The 16,447-nt window shown below is 55.8% G+C and overlaps 1 protein-coding gene across 1 annotated transcript; it reads left to right on the top strand.

The window, feature by feature from the left end:
* Positions 1–967: 967 nt before the first annotated feature.
* On the top strand, positions 968–16,238 carry URM1 (ubiquitin related modifier 1). The gene is made up of 5 exons (XM_037493793.2): positions 968–1,035; positions 5,269–5,339; positions 12,191–12,272; positions 13,498–13,546; positions 13,860–16,238. Exons 1-5 carry the CDS (start codon positions 1,001–1,003, stop codon positions 13,926–13,928), a joined length of 306 nt encoding a protein of 101 aa, XP_037349690.1. The 5' UTR covers positions 968–1,000; the 3' UTR covers positions 13,929–16,238.
* The last annotated feature ends 209 nt before the right edge of the window (positions 16,239–16,447 follow it).

Genomic DNA, 16,447 nt, shown 5'->3' with positions numbered 1-16,447 from the left:
CATATCATAGAAAAAGGAATGTGGGCAAGCTGTGAAATGGAAAATGGAGGTTTGTACATGTGGCTCTATTTCCATGTGGGAGCTGGGTGTCCCCCACTTCAGGTACAGGAGATGCAGCTGTTCACTGCCCCTTTGCACATAACCCTGGCACACTTGACACCGCCCTGTGGACAGCAGGAGCAGCAGCTTGTCTTGCAGGAGGTGCATTTGCAGGAGCCTGCGCAGGTGCACAAACTGCCAGTGCAGCAGGAGCAATTGGGGACCACTTCCAGCTGAATTGAGCATGGAGGTCCAAGCAGTGATGGCCATGACGCCCAGGGCTGGAGGAAGGCTTAAAACAACAGTTCTAATAAGGGCCTCCCCTCGTGGCACAGCGGTTGAGCGCTGGGCTGCGAAGCTGCCCGCAGCCTCTGCAGCGCTGGTTCGATCCCCGGCCGCCGGCAAGGGTCCCACATGGCGCACAGACCTCTCCTGCCGCCCGCTGCTCCCCTCAGCAGGTGTATTTCGTCAGTCTGCCTGCTCTGCTCCCCGCTCTGTCTCTGGTGAATTCTCTCACCCTCCCGAGCTTCTGACTGTACCTAGTGTTTGTATAAATAAACAAATCAATCTGAAAACAACCAAAGAAATGTCTGGGCTGGATATAAAGATTTGGGGATCAATGGTAACCAAAATCAAGACGCGTGGACAGCCTTGCCTAAGCCCAGTGCCGACTGAAGACATTGTAACTAAGTCAAGATAAACAGTAACGTGGCTCTCAGTCACTGTGCAGGACGCCGAGACGCCTCCCCTCTTCCCCCAGGCTTGGTGGGGTTCGCGCAAGTCGCGCCCACCCAGGCTCTCCGAAAAGGCAGCGAGTTGACCGGCACAAATAGCGCGTCCCGGCCTCCCTCCAATAGCAGAGAAGAATGACTGCCTGGTACCGCCTCTTCCGGCCGCGACGACAGGAAGTGCTGCTGGCGCGCCGGAAGTTGAAATTTCCCGTGAGCTCGGCTTCCTCAACATGGCAGCGCCCTTGTCAGTGGAAGTGGAGTTCGGGTGAGTCACAGAGCTGGGGCGCCGTGGGGATGGAGTGAACCCATCGTGTCCAGAACTCACCTTCCTCTGCCTTGGCGCTTGTTGCGACCGAAGCGCCATGGCTCCCGGCGTCTTCCCTGAGCTACGCTGTACGCCCCGGTCTCAGACTCGGTCTCCCTAGGCGACGAGGCCGTAAGTCCGGAAATAGCTGCGCACGCTGGGGCGGGGAGGTGCGCTCTAAGCACCCCCTCTGCAGGTCTTGGACCCCGCTGAACTCAACAGACGATCTCCCTACCTTTGCCAATCCCGTTTTGGATGAGGCTGTATGTCTGACATTTGCGCTCCTACACCCCAGAAGGGCCACCCTTCACACCTTTCATCCCCTGATATTTCCCTTTGGGCTGCGATTACACTTGGTGCTTTGGGCTGCGATTCTTCGTGCCTGTTTCTCGTGGGATGTGTGACCAAGACGGGACTCCCTTCTCTTTACTAAGATTTGTGGGTGTCAAATAGACCTGAGGTCCTTCTGCAGCATTCAGGAAACTTGCTGACTACCTTCCGCAGATCTTGAGTCAGTTGGCAATACGGGGTAAGCAGCAACACAGTATAGGAGTCCAACCCTGAAGTACGGGAATGCAAGAATTGGGGCGCACACACACCAATAACTGAAGAAACAGAGATCAGGGAGTCTCCTCCAAACACTATCTTCTGCCTCTCACTGACAGGTTTGTCATGATTTTAGAACTGAGAGAAATTGTAGATCTTAAAGAGAAGACAAGGAAACAGACCCCGAAGGAGTCACATGGCAATACTGGGGTGGGGGTGAGGGAGAGGGAGAACCAAGGCTTATATGAAAGGAAAAGTCTGGGATGGGAATCTAAAACATCTGCCCATGAATGCCTTTCCTTCCATTGGATTCCCCCAGTTTCTTTCATGTTTTCCTGTCACTGGATCGTTCATTCACCAGTCATTTACTGAGTGCCTACCATGTGCCAGGCAGTGAGCCAGGCACTGAGGATACAAAGATAAATGGAACTCTGTCCATGCCCTCCAGTGTTCAGCATTTCTGTCCCTTAGAAAAAAGGAGTAGTCATTTGAATGGTAAGTGCATTTTAATCAGTGATATCGTTATCTGGATCCCATTAGAACTATCCTGGTCTGGCCACTTGACCATTTTCCTTCACTGACCCTTGACCCAGTTATACCCCTCATAACCTGGGGCTTCTAGATGGATCCTGGCTGCCTTGACTTACTTCAGCAAAGCTGAAAAGGAAGAAGCTGCAGATTGCCCATGTTAAGGTTTATCTGTCATCCACCTATCTGCCATTCTCGCTATGCCAAGTGAGGTTTTGGTCAGAAATGTCTTCTGTCTGAGGTACTGTGTGGCAGCGGTGGGAAGACATGCGAGGAAGATATAGTTCTTGCCTTCCAGAGCTTACACACTAGCTTAATTACCCCTTCTCTGACCTGACCATCTCCAGCCTCAGCCTCTTTACCGCCAAGAGCAATTGTGGGTCACAGCAACATTCCCCCAATCATCTGCCCTCCTAACATCCGCCAACACAGTGTCTTGTGAGAATTGTGGCTTCCCAGGAAGCAAGAATGCCCAAGATGCATGCCAACCCAAACTCCTTTGGTCTTGTCTCAGTGCATGTTTTGTCTTTCATTTCCTGCATCTCTTAGCAGACTTCCTCACTCCGAACCTGAGCAGACTTACAAAGAAATGACCTTGAAGTCTGGGTTTAGACTTGGCCTCTTTCCTCAGCACATGTGGTCCTCTAGCTTTACCAGCTCTGACAGATTCTCACCAGCTTCCAGACTTCTCAACCTTTCTTGCTCTTGTCAGTGGCCAATCCAGCCATTCTCTGTCTTGCCTCCTGAACTGTCCTTACAGCATTTTCTCAGGTTATGCAGGATTCAGAGTCTGTAGTACAGACATGTTTTGTGTCCCTGCAGTCCAGATTCCCTCTTCCGATTCCCAGTTCCTCCTTTGTGAAGCCGGGAGGTATTAACAAAGAGGGGGTGCCACTGAGGTCAGAGAAGTAGGAGAAGTGGGCATTTTCATTCATTTGGTAAATATTTCGAGTATTTTCTATGTGTCCTGCCCTGTTTTAGACAGGGCTTACATTCTTGTGGATGGGGAAAAGGGTGGTAAATAAAATAGAAATAAAAATATAGAGGATAAGCAACTGAAGATCAGTTACAAAAAAATGAAGACACTTTTGGGGATGTCTATACCAGTCACTGGTACCAACAAGTACTTCCACCAGAAGTGTAGAGTGGAGGAAAGATTAAGTGTCTTTTTTTTTTTTTTTAAGATTTATTTATTTTTTTTAAGATTTATTTATTTATCCATACAAGAACTGGGGTACAGGCCAGAGGTATGGGGGGTGAGAAGATTCACCAGAGGCAGAGTGGGGAACAGAACAGATAGATTGAGTGAAATACACTGCTGAGGGGAGCAGCAGGTGTGTCAGGAGAGGTCTCATGGCCACATGGGTCAGCTCCCTGGCCTGGGATTGAACTCATGCTGCAGTGGCTGCCAGTAGCTTCATAGGTTGTGTCTTAACCCCTTGCACCACCAGGGAGGCCCAAAATGAAGTGTCTTTAGATGTAATTCCTTAACTGAGTTTGAAGAGCAAGAGATTCTGGCTTTGGTTCTCCCCTGGGGCCAAACCATCCACTTGTCTGCCTCCCTGAATCACTCCAGAGGCTGGGCCTGCATCTTCCTCCCTCCAGATGTGCCCACAGCAGGACTGCCAATTTCTCCCTTGGGGGCTATGCACTGAGGTCACTCTGGGCCATGCTGGTTCTCCCTGTATCTCCTTATAAAGGGAAAGACAGCCTGGGCCTCTGAGCCTGGCACCACCAGGTCTGGCCACTCTTGCTTGTTTGCCTGGGTCTCAGTGGCTCCAGTTCCCACTCTTTTCTCTGACCCCCAACTCCTGAGCCCCCTGCCTCCACCCTCCCCCACCCCAGCTGCCTCATGTGCCAACCCCCACCCAGGAGAGAACAGGCCTCTTGGAAGGGGATAAATGGAGGCTCTGTGCGGGTTCGCAGCTGAAATGGCCCTGCGCGCGGCCACAGATGGGCCTCTTCTCCCCCTCCACATTTCTGCGTCAACAAAGCGTGACCTTGTTTGGATGACAGTCGCCCCATGTTTCCTCCATGACAATGCCTGCCTTGCCTTTGCCTCCCAGTGGACTGGCTGAGGACATCTCTGTTCTTTGAATTTGGGAAAGGGTGGTGGGGTGGGAGACATTGAGGCCATCAAAAGTTTGTTGCTGCATTCTCAGTTAAGATGCATGTGAAGCCTGAGATGGAGTCAGGAGGCCCAGAGTGAGAAGGGGTGCAGGCCAAGAGCCCTGATGTCTGCCTCATAAACCCTGGCTTCTGGACTTGGCTCCCAGCATCTCTGCTGGCCTCACATTGCCTTGGCCAGGTACTGGCCCACAGAAGTGAACCAAACTCTGCCCTCAAGGGGCTTTCAGGCCTCTGGAAAATCTGGGTTTGTTTGTATTTTGTGTATGTGTGTGCAAAGTCTGCTGGCATTGAACAGAAACAAGTTAGAATTCAAATCTTAGTCTAGCCATTGCCTGTCTGACCTTGAACTAGTCACTTAACTTGCTGGGCCGCAGTCAGCTTCTCCCTGGGAGGTTGTTAGTACTGCTTCTTCCCTCTCTATCCTGGAATGCCCTGAGGCTGAAGGGAGATGAATGGCAAGGTTATTGCTAAGCCCAGAAAAATCTCCCTCTAGCTTCTGTGCCCACCAGGCCAGCAGTGGGTGGCACAGATGTGTTTTCAAATTCTCACCTGGCCAGAGGAAGCTTCTGGACACACAGGGTCTCCAGCGTGCCTCATGGTGGCTCCTCAATCTTTTTGCAAATGGAGAGACTGAGGCTTGAGAAGATGTCAGGTGCCCAAGGTCCGGGGCCAGGCAGAGGGAACTGGGTCCACATCTCGGGGCAACAGCTCCAAAGCCCAGGCTCTGCACACGGGCCTAGGCTGCCTCTTGAGAAAGCAGAGGAGTGAGATGAGAGTCTACAGATTTTGGCACCGGATTATTAGCAAAGCTTATTCTTGCTTGCCCAGTCAGAATGTCACATTTGAGAGTGAGACACCGGTACCCCAGAGGATCCTGAACCTTGGCCTCTGTATCTCTCAGGCCCCAGTCCAGCCCTGTCCTCGGTTTACATCAGTTACCTTCTGTCCGCAGGTGCTCACCTGGCTGTCTTTCTCTTCCTTCCTCTACAGAGGCGGCGCGGAGCTCCTGTTTGACGGTGTAAAAAAGCATCAGGTCACCTTGCCCCAACAGGAGGAGCCCTGTGAGTATGAGCTTTCTGCAGTCAAACGCTCTACCCCTGAGCTATACCCCCAAGTATGAGCTTTCTGAACCCCCTTCCCCACCCCGGGCCATTGCACCAGTCTCCGAGAATCACTCAAACTCACACCAGGTTCTGGGTTCAAAACTTTTTTTTTTTAGATTTATTTATTTATGCATACAAAACTGGGGTATAGGCCAGAGGTGCAGGAGGGTGAGAGGATTCATCAGAGACAGAGCAGGGAGCAGAACAGGCAGATGGACCGAAAACACTGTTGAGGGGAGCAGCAGGTGAGACAGGAGAGGTCTGCTGGGCCATTTGGGTATCTCCCTGGCCTGCCAGGGATTGAACCTGCAGAGGCTGCGGACAGCTTCACAGTGCTGCGCTCAACCCCCTGCACCACCAGGGAGGTCCCATGGATTCAGACTTTAAATCCCCTTAGAACCTTAGGCCCATGACCTTCCCTTCTCTGTGAAGTGGGGCTGGTAGACTGTCGCTGAGAGTGGCTAAGAGGAGTAAGCAAGCTGTACCAGGCTGCTCTGCTATGGCTAGATGGCAGCAGAGACAAGTTCTCTGAATAGAATAGAATAGAGCCAGGCGAATGGGCTCACCACCTGCTCCGGGACTTAGGAGAGGAGATGCACGGCTGCCAAAAGGAGGTGGAAGAGGAAGGTTGACTAAGGGAGACAGGAGGGGTTTCCCCATTTGTTCATTCCAACACTTGTTCATCTTTCTTTAGCAAAGGGATACTGCAGATCTTCTGGGGGGCAGACCGTGTACCAGTCTGGGGCAACAGCATGAACAAGAGCCAGTCTCTCTTCCAAATGGGGGGTTTTGAAAAGTTTCCCTGCCACTGGTGAATAGCAGTGTGGCCTGGGGGCAAGGCAGCGACCCCACTGTGGGGGTCTGTGTGGCCCCAGCAGGCCTCTCAGAAACACTCAGGAAGGGAGCTGTCTCGACCTAGGGCTGAGGGGTTCCTGGGGAGAAAGGAAACTGGCTTTAGGGAGTGGAGCAGTGAGGCTCCTGGAGGCAGGGTGCAGTAGCAACTAGTCAAGTGAGGTTTAACAGGATTCTTCTGGAAGGCAACATGCTTCTTCCAAGAATCAAACAATTGTCCGACTTCACCGGCTGCCAAGCTGTCTGTGGGCCCGCCTTGGGCAGGAGAGCAGGGATGCAGGGCTGTCAGTGTGCCACACTCGAGGCTGGGAGATGCTCCCCAGGGAGCTGAGCACTGCCCCCTTGTGCCAGGCTGGGCATGTGGCTGGGGTTGACTGTCAGGCCTAGGGATTGCCTGTGCCCCTAGTGGGGTTGAGAAAGGTGGCTGTTTGACATCCAGCCTGCAGCCTGGAGAGGGAACAGGGCTGTCAGAATACTCAAAAGATTCAGCCTTGGAAGATCTGGCAAGAAGCTTATTAAACCATCACAAGTTCTCATTCATTTCTACAAATTTCATCATTCTAGCCCCTTCCTTCATTGTTGGCTAAATGCTCACTGGTGCCAGGGATGGTAGCCAGTGCTTTATTGTTCATGTAGTTGGCACATGCTGCGTTCCTGAGGGCCTCCTTTGTGCCAGGCCCCGTACTAATAGCGGGGTATTCAGTGTGACCCAAGCAGACCAGGGACTTGCCCCGAGGGCCTTGCTTAGTGATGGAAGTGAAGTCATAAGCGAGGAAGTCAGGTCCAAGCCTGTAACTTGCAGTTGCGCAAGCGCGGCCACCTGTGAGACATCAAAAGGGGCCTCGGATGGTACAGCAGGTGGTATGGGGAGGTGCCTGCTGGAGGTGACTTGGGGACTAAGACCTACGGGAGGACAAGAAGCCAGTGGATAAATTGGAGGGAGAACAAGGGTGCAGGGGACCAACAATGTCGTCCCCTCATGAAGGCCCCCTGGACAGAAGGCCTTCAGGTGGCCACATGCCGAAAAAAGGCCAGTCTCTCCAGGGACACAGGCTGAGCTTGGCATGGTAGATGCAAATAACTGTCACAAGCTCCTTGGAGGTAGCTGCTGTTATTATTCCCATTTCAGAGACATCGAGGGTGTTGCCCCTATTCATGCAGCTATTTAAATGGCAGCCTCGGGGCCTCCTCGGTGGCGCAGCGGTTGAGCGCTGGGCTGTGAAGCTGCCCGCGGCCTCTGCAGCACCGGTTCGATCCCCGGCTGCTCCCCGGCCACCGGAGGAGGGTCCCGCATGGCGCGCAGACCTCTCCTGCCGCCCGCTGCTCCCCTCAGCAGTGTACTTCGGTCCTTCTGCCTGCTCTGCTCCCCGCTCTGTCTCTGGTGAATTCCCTCACCCTCCCGCGCTTCTGACTGTACCCAGTGCTTGTATAAATAAATAAATAAATAAATCTTTAAAAAAAGAAAAAAGAAAAAAAAATAAATGGCAGCCTGGCATTCAGAACCGCATTTCAGGGGCTCAAAGTCCTTGCTAGCGCCATTTATCCCATGAGGCTCCCCAAATCTCCCAGTATCTCAGACCTGTAGTGTATTTTCTGGCGTTTTTGCTTTCATGCATTCATTCACACCTTCAACAGCTATTATTTTAATTTTCAAGATGACCCCAGTTGATACTATGTATTATCAAGGATCTCAGCCTCAGCAAGTGTGATCTGTCCAGTTATTCAGGTCATGGGGGGGCTAAGACCCAGTGTTTTGATCCTCATTCTCATTAGGGGTTAGGTGGGGACCTCTTCTTCTACCCTGGCATGAAGAGATAAGAGCAGAGGAGGGCCACTGAAATGGCCCCTTGCTCCTTCTTGGGGCCCTTGACTGGGGCTCTCTATCTGGGACTCCCTGCCCGGCTGTACTCAGAGGCACGGGTCACTTCTTAGCCAGAGAACAGTTAGCAGCTGCCAGGCCTTACTGTGGCACATGGGAGCCCAATGGGAAGGCAGGAGCCCGGCGTGTCTTCCTCTCCCCCTCCTCCTGGGCCTGGGCCCAGATCTGTCATCTGGCAGCCTTCCCAGCCCAGGGGCTGCCACTTGGCTGAGCAGGTCTTGGAGACTTCAGCAGGGAAAATAGCAGCCTTAAGATTATGGGTTGTGACAAGTCTCACAAACAAAGGGGCTTCTGGTCCTAGGCCAGGGAAGAGCTTCCAGCCCGGCCGAAGCAGTGTGCCCTCGTGGGTCACTTCCTCCTGCTGGCCTTGTTTCCCCATCTGCGAAATGGGCAGTCAGGCTGGATTGAGTCATTACTGAGCTGGCTACCTGTTTGACATCCACAGTTTGAAAAAGTTGCTTCCAGATCTAAGTGTGTACAATTCTATGAAGTAGGGAGTGTTGATCCAATGAGAAGTTGGGGGTGGGGGGATCTGGGAAGGGTTGGGAAATGTCTTAACAGTCAGTGCCAGGAGCAGGCAGGCTCTTTGACTGGCAGGAGTGGGAGGTACCCACCTGTCTGGGGCGTAGAGGCCATTGGCAACAGGCCTTTATGCTTCAAGGACCCCTTTCGCTCCAGGCTCCCAGCCCATGGCTGATCAGTGGCCTGAAGCAAACCCAAAATGTCTGGGAACAGGCTGTCTGGGCGTGGACATTACCTGCCCCTGCCCCCAGGAGGAGGTGGGTCTACTTCACCTCTGCCTGCCCCTCACACCTCCCTGCGGGCAGCAGGCAGCGGGCAGCCTTAAAGGGAGGCTGGGGAGGGAAGACAGGCCTTCCAGCGAGCTCCTGGGCTCTTTAAACTGCTTAGCATGCATTTCACAGCCGCCCTGGGGCCAGCTGTTCCTTTCTCTGCTCTGGGGCCTGTTTGCTGATCCCCTCCGGCACCTCCCTTCTTTCCTCCCGCCCCTCCCAGTCCCTGTGCAAAATTGCTTTTGAAAAGATCCACTTTCTGCTTAATTAAACAATGAGGAGCGTCCCCTCACACATCTGTAAACCTCCTTCTGAGGCCAGTTTAGCCCACAAACTGCTCCTTTCTTACCCCCATTCACTTGTAAATAGCCCCTCTGATGTTCCTCTACCCCCCTCTCTATGCTTTTACTCCCCCCAGCCCAGCTCTTTCTTCTCCCTTTTCAAGGACAGCCTGGGGTGGGCTCCCAGAAGAGCCCTGGAGCCCGGTGGACTGGGTGAGGACCTGAGCGCTGGAGGCCGGGAAGAGAAGAGGCCAAGTCTGCAGGACTGGGCCTCTGGCTCATACAGGCTCCCTGAGGGAGAGCCACCTATGGGGGACAGATTGCTGGGCGTGTGCAAGGGGCTGAGGGTCTGTGGCCCTCTCAGAGCTCTTTTCTCTCCTGACCTGAGGGCCTAGGACCGGCACCTTTGGGGGCTCTGCCAACAGACAAGGACTCGACCACTGGGGCACTAGACTCCAGTGGGAGCCGTCCGCGAGAGGCAATGGGGTGTCCTCTGCCAGCAGCCGGGGGAAGGATCCTGAGTCACGGTGGGCAAATGTCCCATCATCCTGTGTGTTGGCCTCTGCCATGCCCCAGGCTGGTTTCTGCTTGGACCCTCCCAGCAGCTCTTTGGAGCTTGGGTTTTTGTCTCCATTTGCCAAGGGTGACCCGAGGGAGATGGCATCGGCGCCACCAGTGAAATAAGTAGTGCCCGTCTCTCTCCCACTGTCCCCCTCGCCCCTGGCGTGTAGTAGTTACTCAATAAATATTTGTCTTGTGACTAATGGCCTGGGATCCCAGCCAGGAAATCCCCCTCCAAGGATTGGGGAGGTGAGCAGGAGGGGGGAGGTTAGTGTGAGGTACCCTGCCCCATCTATTCCAGAGCCTCCCCAAACCACTAACCCCAACGCTGCTTAACCCTTCCTCCTCCCCTGGGCGCCTTTGGAAGCCCACCATCTGGCTTGGAGGCCATTTGCATATTGTCTGGGTCTCAGCAAGCCTAGCAAGATGTCCCAGGGGGTGTGTTTCAGGCCAGGCCGAGTGGCCCTTGCAGCCTGCGAAGGGAGCCGAGAGTTCCACCTCTCCCCACCCCCAAATCCAGGCATGGGGGAACAATACGGGTGGTGATGAGGGGGCCTCACCATGGTAACAGGCTATCAAGAATGTAGGCAGGCCTGGGGGTGTAGAGGAGGGAGGGAATGACCTCAGCAAAGAGGAGCATCATGATAAATGAGCCGGCACCGGCAGCCGACTCACCCCCCAGCCCATCCCTCTGGGACTGCATGATGGTGCCATCACTGGGATGACCCTGACATGACCACTAGCCTCTCCTAGCCCCCGCTATCCAGAGGGGAGCAGAAATCTCCTTCGGGGGAGCCAGGTTTGTTAACCCCACGGGGTCCTGGTTCTGCACGGACTGGCCACTGGTGGTCCGCAGGCCAGGCACAGCCCTGTCCTCACAGTGCCTCGGCGCACACAGGCCCGACCCCGCCCGCCAGCACTGGCTGATGAATATGTCAGACCCCGGCGGCTCTATCGAGCGGCCACAAGATGTATGGGCTGGCGGCCCACCAGACAGTGCCAAGATGGAGGCCAAGGGGAAGCCTCTGAAACCCGGGCCTGGGGGTGGGGGGAGAATGCAGCCAGAAGTCCAAATGGAGGCCCTTTCGTCAGAGGCAGCATTCCATCCTCTGCCCGCTCCGGGGCCTTGAGGACGCCAATCTGCTTTTTTGTTAAAAAGTAGGCATTGAAATTGGAAGGCAAAGTCTCAGTCCCTGGACACTTTGCCCCTGGCCCTGTGCTCTGCTGGTGAGCCATCCAGGAGATTTGGCACAGAGCAGAGCAAACCAGCCCATCCAGGGACAGGCCTGCCAGAGTTCAGCTGCCGGCTTGCCCCAGCAGCGCGTAGCACTCTGCCCAAGGCTGGGTGCAGGGCTTCAGGCAGCGGGGCCTACACAGCAGTCAAGCTGACCCCTCCCCGTCCCTTGCTGAAGTGCCTGGTTACTGACTCAGGCAAAGCACCCACGGTGCTGCCGGGGCCCTTCTCCAGCTCAGCTAGCTCTGGGGCCAGGGCAGCAGGCCCCTCTGAGCCATACGCATGGGGTAGGGGTGGCTAGCCCCAAGGCTCTGCTGGCTTCCCAGAGACTAGTTTTGGCCGCAGACCTTATGTCCACAAATCTCAGGGAGAGAAGCAACTCCTGCACCTCAGGCTGATTGAGGAGCACAAAACTGACAGCCAGAGGCTTCAGGGAGTTTCCAGAGGCAGGTTCCAGTGTGCTATGGCCCCGGGAACGCATGGCTTCTGGGGACAGGTGGTTCTGAGCCACCACAGGGTGGGCAGAGAGTGTGGCTGGCCCAGAACCACAAAGAGGCAGAGCTCAGATGACCAGATGAGCAGGAGTGGCCCTTTGACTGCGAACCTCTTGTCTCTTCAGGGTGGTCAGCCCCCCGGTCTGAGGGGATGGGGTGCTCTGTGAAGGGGGAACAGTGGGCAGTGATTTGTCAGCGTCTCTGGCTAGTGAAGGATCCTTCTCTCCCTCTGCCAGAGGAAATTAACTGATGTTATCGGCTAGGCAATTGTTTTTCTTCCCTCACAAAGGGAAATATATGCAGACCCCTCCAAGAGCAGAGCCTACTTCCCATCTGGGACTGGCTGGAGAGATAAAGGTAGAGGGGCTCCTTCAGGCCCCATCGGGAGCCTGTCTGTAGCAGAGTCACCCCATCTTCTGGCACAGTGGGTGGGGGTCACTGTCCCCCCTTTCCCATGGACAGTTCTTCCTGCTGTCTGCCTTGGGTCCCTCCTGCCTCCCCTGCCAGCCATCAGCATTGCCAGGTGCCACTGTCTCTGAAGGCCCCTGGCATGTCACTCGCCTCCCCCCACACGGTTGCCCACCATGGGGCATTCAAGGGTCATGGCCTAAAACTGGCCCTCTCAGCCCCCCGGTCACATCCTTCCGGTGCAGGTGAGGCTCCGGGAGCTTGGAGCCCCATAGGTTTGACAAGAGTGTGTTCTGTCTTCCTCTGCAGGGGACATCCGGAACCTCCTTGTCTGGATCAAGAAGAATTTGCTGAAGGAGCGGCCAGAGTTGTTCATCCAGGGAGACAGCGTGTAAGTGCCTCTTCCCTTCCCCAGGAGGGTGGATGCGGGGAGGAGATTGCAGCCTCTCTCGGGGTGCAGCGCAGCCTTCCCTGGCCTGGTCTCCCCTCTAGCATCGTCTCACCCCGCCAGGGAAAAGGCGCTTGAGTCCAGCTTTGTAGAAGGTTTGTTTGAGTTTTCTTGCTACCACGCTGGACTGTTGGTGGAGCTGTCAAAGTCTGGGTAACGGGACTTGGATTCTACCTCTGGTTGCCACAGACACACCGCAGCCCCTTAGGCAAGTTGCTTCCCTTTGTGACCTCAGCTCCCCAGTCCAAGCAGAAAGGAAAACAGAAAGATGCTTCCCAAGGTCCCTTTCATCCCTTGGCAATCTGGGACTTAGTCTTGCTCTCCCATAGAACATTCTGGTAACGGAAATGTTCTATAGCTGTGCTGGCCATGTGGTCGCTGCTAGGCCTTTAAGGCTGTTGAGCCCTTAAAATGTGGCTGGTGTGACTAAGAAACTAAAGATCAGTTTTATTTCATTGTAACCGAAATGAGACTAGTAGATGCTGAACAGGGCAGGTCTGGGATTCCAGGGACTCACTGTGATGTACACACACACCCCTGACCAGCCCAGGCCCAGCTCAGCCTCCTAGGAAAGGAGCCAAGTTTCACGTGCCAGGAAGTCACTTCTAAAACAAGGCCAGCCGCGTGGATCAGAGGCCGGCAGAGCACTTGTGGGACTAGGGCTGCTGTCCAACCCTGGCCGCCCCGGAGAGGCCGCCCCCAAACACAGCGGTGCTCCTAGGGCTGCTGGTGGAGCCAGGTGTCCAGGTGTCAGCCTGCCCAGCCCTAGGCCACAGGCTGCTCAGGAGGCCTAGTGAGGTTACACCTCACTGCTCGTGGTGAACCCCACAGACACCTTAGCAAGCAGGCACCCCCCACACACTGCCCCCTTCATCCTCCCCACCCCTTGTGAGGATGGCACCCTCTTTGTCGATGAGGAAACTGATGCTCAGAGAAACAAAACGGGAGGTGGTGCCAGAATCTGCACCCGTTTGCCTCTGCCCCGAGCACCATGACTGTCTTCAGACTCTGACTGTCGTTTCCACTTCCTGGGGGAGCTTACCCCCCGGATCCGCCTCAGAGAAGAGGCTCCCACCGCATGCCCGCCGCCACCCAAATGGCTAGGCCTCTCTGCCCCCATGTCCTCCCGGCCTCCGCTCCCTGCTGCTCACCACCGTCTTCCCCACAGGCGGCCAGGGATTCTGGTGCTGATTAACGATGCCGACTGGGAACTGCTGGTCAGTACCTGGGGCCCTCCCTGCCCCCCGCTTGCCCTCGGTCCACTCCTCAGGCCCAGACAGGCCGGTGGCTAGTCCTCTCTCCTGCTCTGGCTCCAGACCGAGGCTGCTCGAGCCTCTTGCCAGAGCCAGGAAGGAAGGGAGAGCTGGGGAGCTCTCCGTCATCCTAGAGATGGGCCAGCTAGTGGGCAGGGTACCCATTTTTCCAGTAGATTCTCTCTTTCCCTGAGCAGCTGACCCCCACCCCCCACCCCCAGCACCTGGGTGAAGCTGGAGAGGTGCCCCTGACGGTCTTCTTTCTCTCCCGGGCCAGGGCGAGCTGGACTACCAGCTGCAGGACCAGGACTGCGTCCTCTTCATCTCCACGCTGCACGGCGGCTAGCCCCAACGCCCGGCCCTTTGGGGTGGGGGGAAGGAAGCAGGCGGACAGCCCCTGGGCCCTCCCTGGCTCTGCCTGTCCCCCGCTGCTGGCTTCCCTGATCCGGCCCTGAGCTCCCTCCAGGCAGGGAAAAGAGGCCAGCTGCTAAAAATGAGCCTTTCTCCCGTTAGCAGGGGCGGGAGGCGGCTGGTGTCACTGCTCTACCCGCAGCTGAAGTGGGGGAGGGCACCCCTTGGTTTGTCGGGAGAGGGTTGCTCTGTGGCCAGGTGACCCAGCTGCCTTCTACCCCATGTGTCTCAACCTAAACACCGAGTGACCGCCGACAAGGCGCTCCAGCTCTGGGCCACAGTGTCTTCGAGGGGAAGATGAATGGACCCGAATAACTGATGGGAGGCCCCTCCCTTCTCAAAGATTGAAGGAGTCTCCGCCTCAGTTTCCCCATCTGGAGAGCAGGGTCTCTGCGTGTCCCCCACTGATATCATTATGGAACCCCAGCTGGGGTCCCCTATTCAAGGCTGACCCCCCTCGCCCCCATCCAGCAGCTGTTCTTCCAACCACATCCCTCCTCCTGCTCCCCCCATCCCCAGCCCTTGACCCTGGCCGGCCTCCCCACACACACACAGGCCACCAGATGGGCTCCTGAGACCCTCCCCCAGCAAAGGCTGCCTCAGCTCCTGTGGAGGTGGAGCGAGGGAGGGCGCATGCTCCACCTTGGACTGGCAAATAGAGGCCTGGGGCCAGTGTGCCTCAGTTTCCTCCTCCACAACTGAACATGACTGCACCTCAAAACCTGGGAATACCTGAGGGCACAAATGTAAACACCGCCATCCTGCCGCCACCTGCAGGAAGCAGGGCGAGGCAGGCGGCGCCTGGCAGGCTAGATCTTTCTCCTCCTTCCTTCATCCCTTCTGGAAGTCTTGGGGCCTCAGTGCCTGCAACAGCTGGCCTTGGGCAAATAAAAGACTAGGTTGTTTATTATCCTTGCCTGGAGCTTCATCCTTAGAAACTAGTGGCACCCCATATCCCCCCATGCCATGGTCTCTGGCCCAGTCTCTCTGTCCTCACCCTCAACCCAAAAAGGGGAGAGAGGCTGAAATCCAGACTGTCCAGGAGTGGGTGATCTGATGGGACCGTCTGGAGAAGGGGATGGCAGAGCCATTCTGCGCTGACCAGCCTGGGTCCCAGCACATTTCTCTGCCCGCTTGTCTGAGACCAAGCTTTGTCCCACAGCTGCAACTCGCCCCAGAACCCAGAAGGGGGGGGGCACATGTAAGACTGCTGAGTCCCCCCCCTTAACGACCCCTGACCTGGACAAGAAGCTTTGTTTGGTGGAGGGAGACCTCATTCAAAAAAAAATAGGGAATGAACTTCATCCCATATAAAATGTTGCTTTTCACCAAGCGTCAGCAACTCAGGGTGGAATTTCTCTCACTCTCTGGCGGTGAAAGTGCCACATGCTTGTCCCAGCAGCGTTGGGCAGCTGTGCCTTCGGCCTCTAGGCTGGGGGCACTGACCCCTTGGCTGGTGAGCTCCTTTGGCGGGTGGGAGCCCCTGGATATATGTGTGGGTGGGGGTGGCCATGTTGAGGTTTCAGGTGGGAGCTGGCCAGTGGGTTGGTGTCCAGCTGCTATCAAGACACTGTCTGACCGGCCCGCACTAGCTGCTGGCGCCCTGGACTCTGTTGGGAACAGAGCAGGGGGCTTGAGATCGCGCCCTGGAGCCTGATTTTTAGAGGATTGGCCAGTCCCCTGATTCTTGTAACTAGAGGTCGCGCCCTGGACCCTCCCAACCCCACTGAACTTCAGGAATGGCCTGTCCAGTCCGGGTGTTCAGGTCCTGAAAACTCGGCTGTGGGATCCCTTTTCCACCTGCACCGGGGCAGGGCAGGTAGATTTGGGGTATAGGGTGTCCCTTTCTCCAGCGCAACCCAGTTATGGGGAGGAGGAGTAGGGCAGAAAGATGGGCTGGGAAAACCAGAGTCTTGGAGGCAGTGAGGGACAGCGGTGCCTGGGCTGAAACTGGCCCCGCCACGCTCCACAGCATTTTGGGTCATTTTCAGCCAAGAGTTAAGAGAGGGGTCGGGGACAGGTGACCTGGGCTCAGCCCCGACAATACCCAGCTGCTCCCCCGACTCCTGATCCCCGTTTTTGAGGAAATAAAGGAATAAACGAACCCCACTCTCTGCGAAGATTTGTCTTTAATTAATAGGATTCGTTTGTCCGAGTTCTGTTCCCAAAGCCGCCGGGCTGCAGCCTCATTCCCGACCCTCTCCCGCTCGGCTGAGCAGCGGCTGGAAGACGCTCAGCCCCTCGGTCTGTCTGGAGGTGCTGGTGGGAGGGGTCGGTCGGTTTATTGGGGATTTAGGGGTTGGTTTAGGCTTTCTGGCTCTAGGGGTGTTGGTGGGGGGACAGGTGAAAGCCAATTCAAAACGAGTTCGCGGGCGCTTTCTGCCGAAGCCGGCGTCTTCTCGGGTCCGCGCGCCGCTGCCCCGGCCATGCTCGGCCGCCGCTGCCCGCCAGCTT

This window comes from Talpa occidentalis, unplaced genomic scaffold, assembly GCF_014898055.3.
Source record: "Talpa occidentalis isolate TD23 unplaced genomic scaffold, MPIMG_talOcc4v2.1 talOcc4.7, whole genome shotgun sequence".
Taxonomy (NCBI): Eukaryota; Metazoa; Chordata; class Mammalia; order Eulipotyphla; family Talpidae; genus Talpa; species Talpa occidentalis.
Note: the sequence above shows the minus strand (reverse complement) of the source record. Positions and strands in the feature narration are given on the sequence as shown.

Excerpts from the sequence above, each read along its gene's own strand:
- URM1 (XM_037493793.2), top strand. The coding sequence starts at position 1,001 with ATGGCAGCGCCCTTGTCAGTGGAAGTGGAGTTCGG. Across the intron at positions 1,036-5,268 it reads TCAGTGGAAGTGGAGTTCGG|AGGCGGCGCGGAGCTCCTGT; the intron begins GTGAGTCACAGA and ends CTTCCTCTACAG. Across the intron at positions 12,273-13,497 it reads TTCATCCAGGGAGACAGCGT|GCGGCCAGGGATTCTGGTGC; the intron begins GTAAGTGCCTCT and ends TCTTCCCCACAG.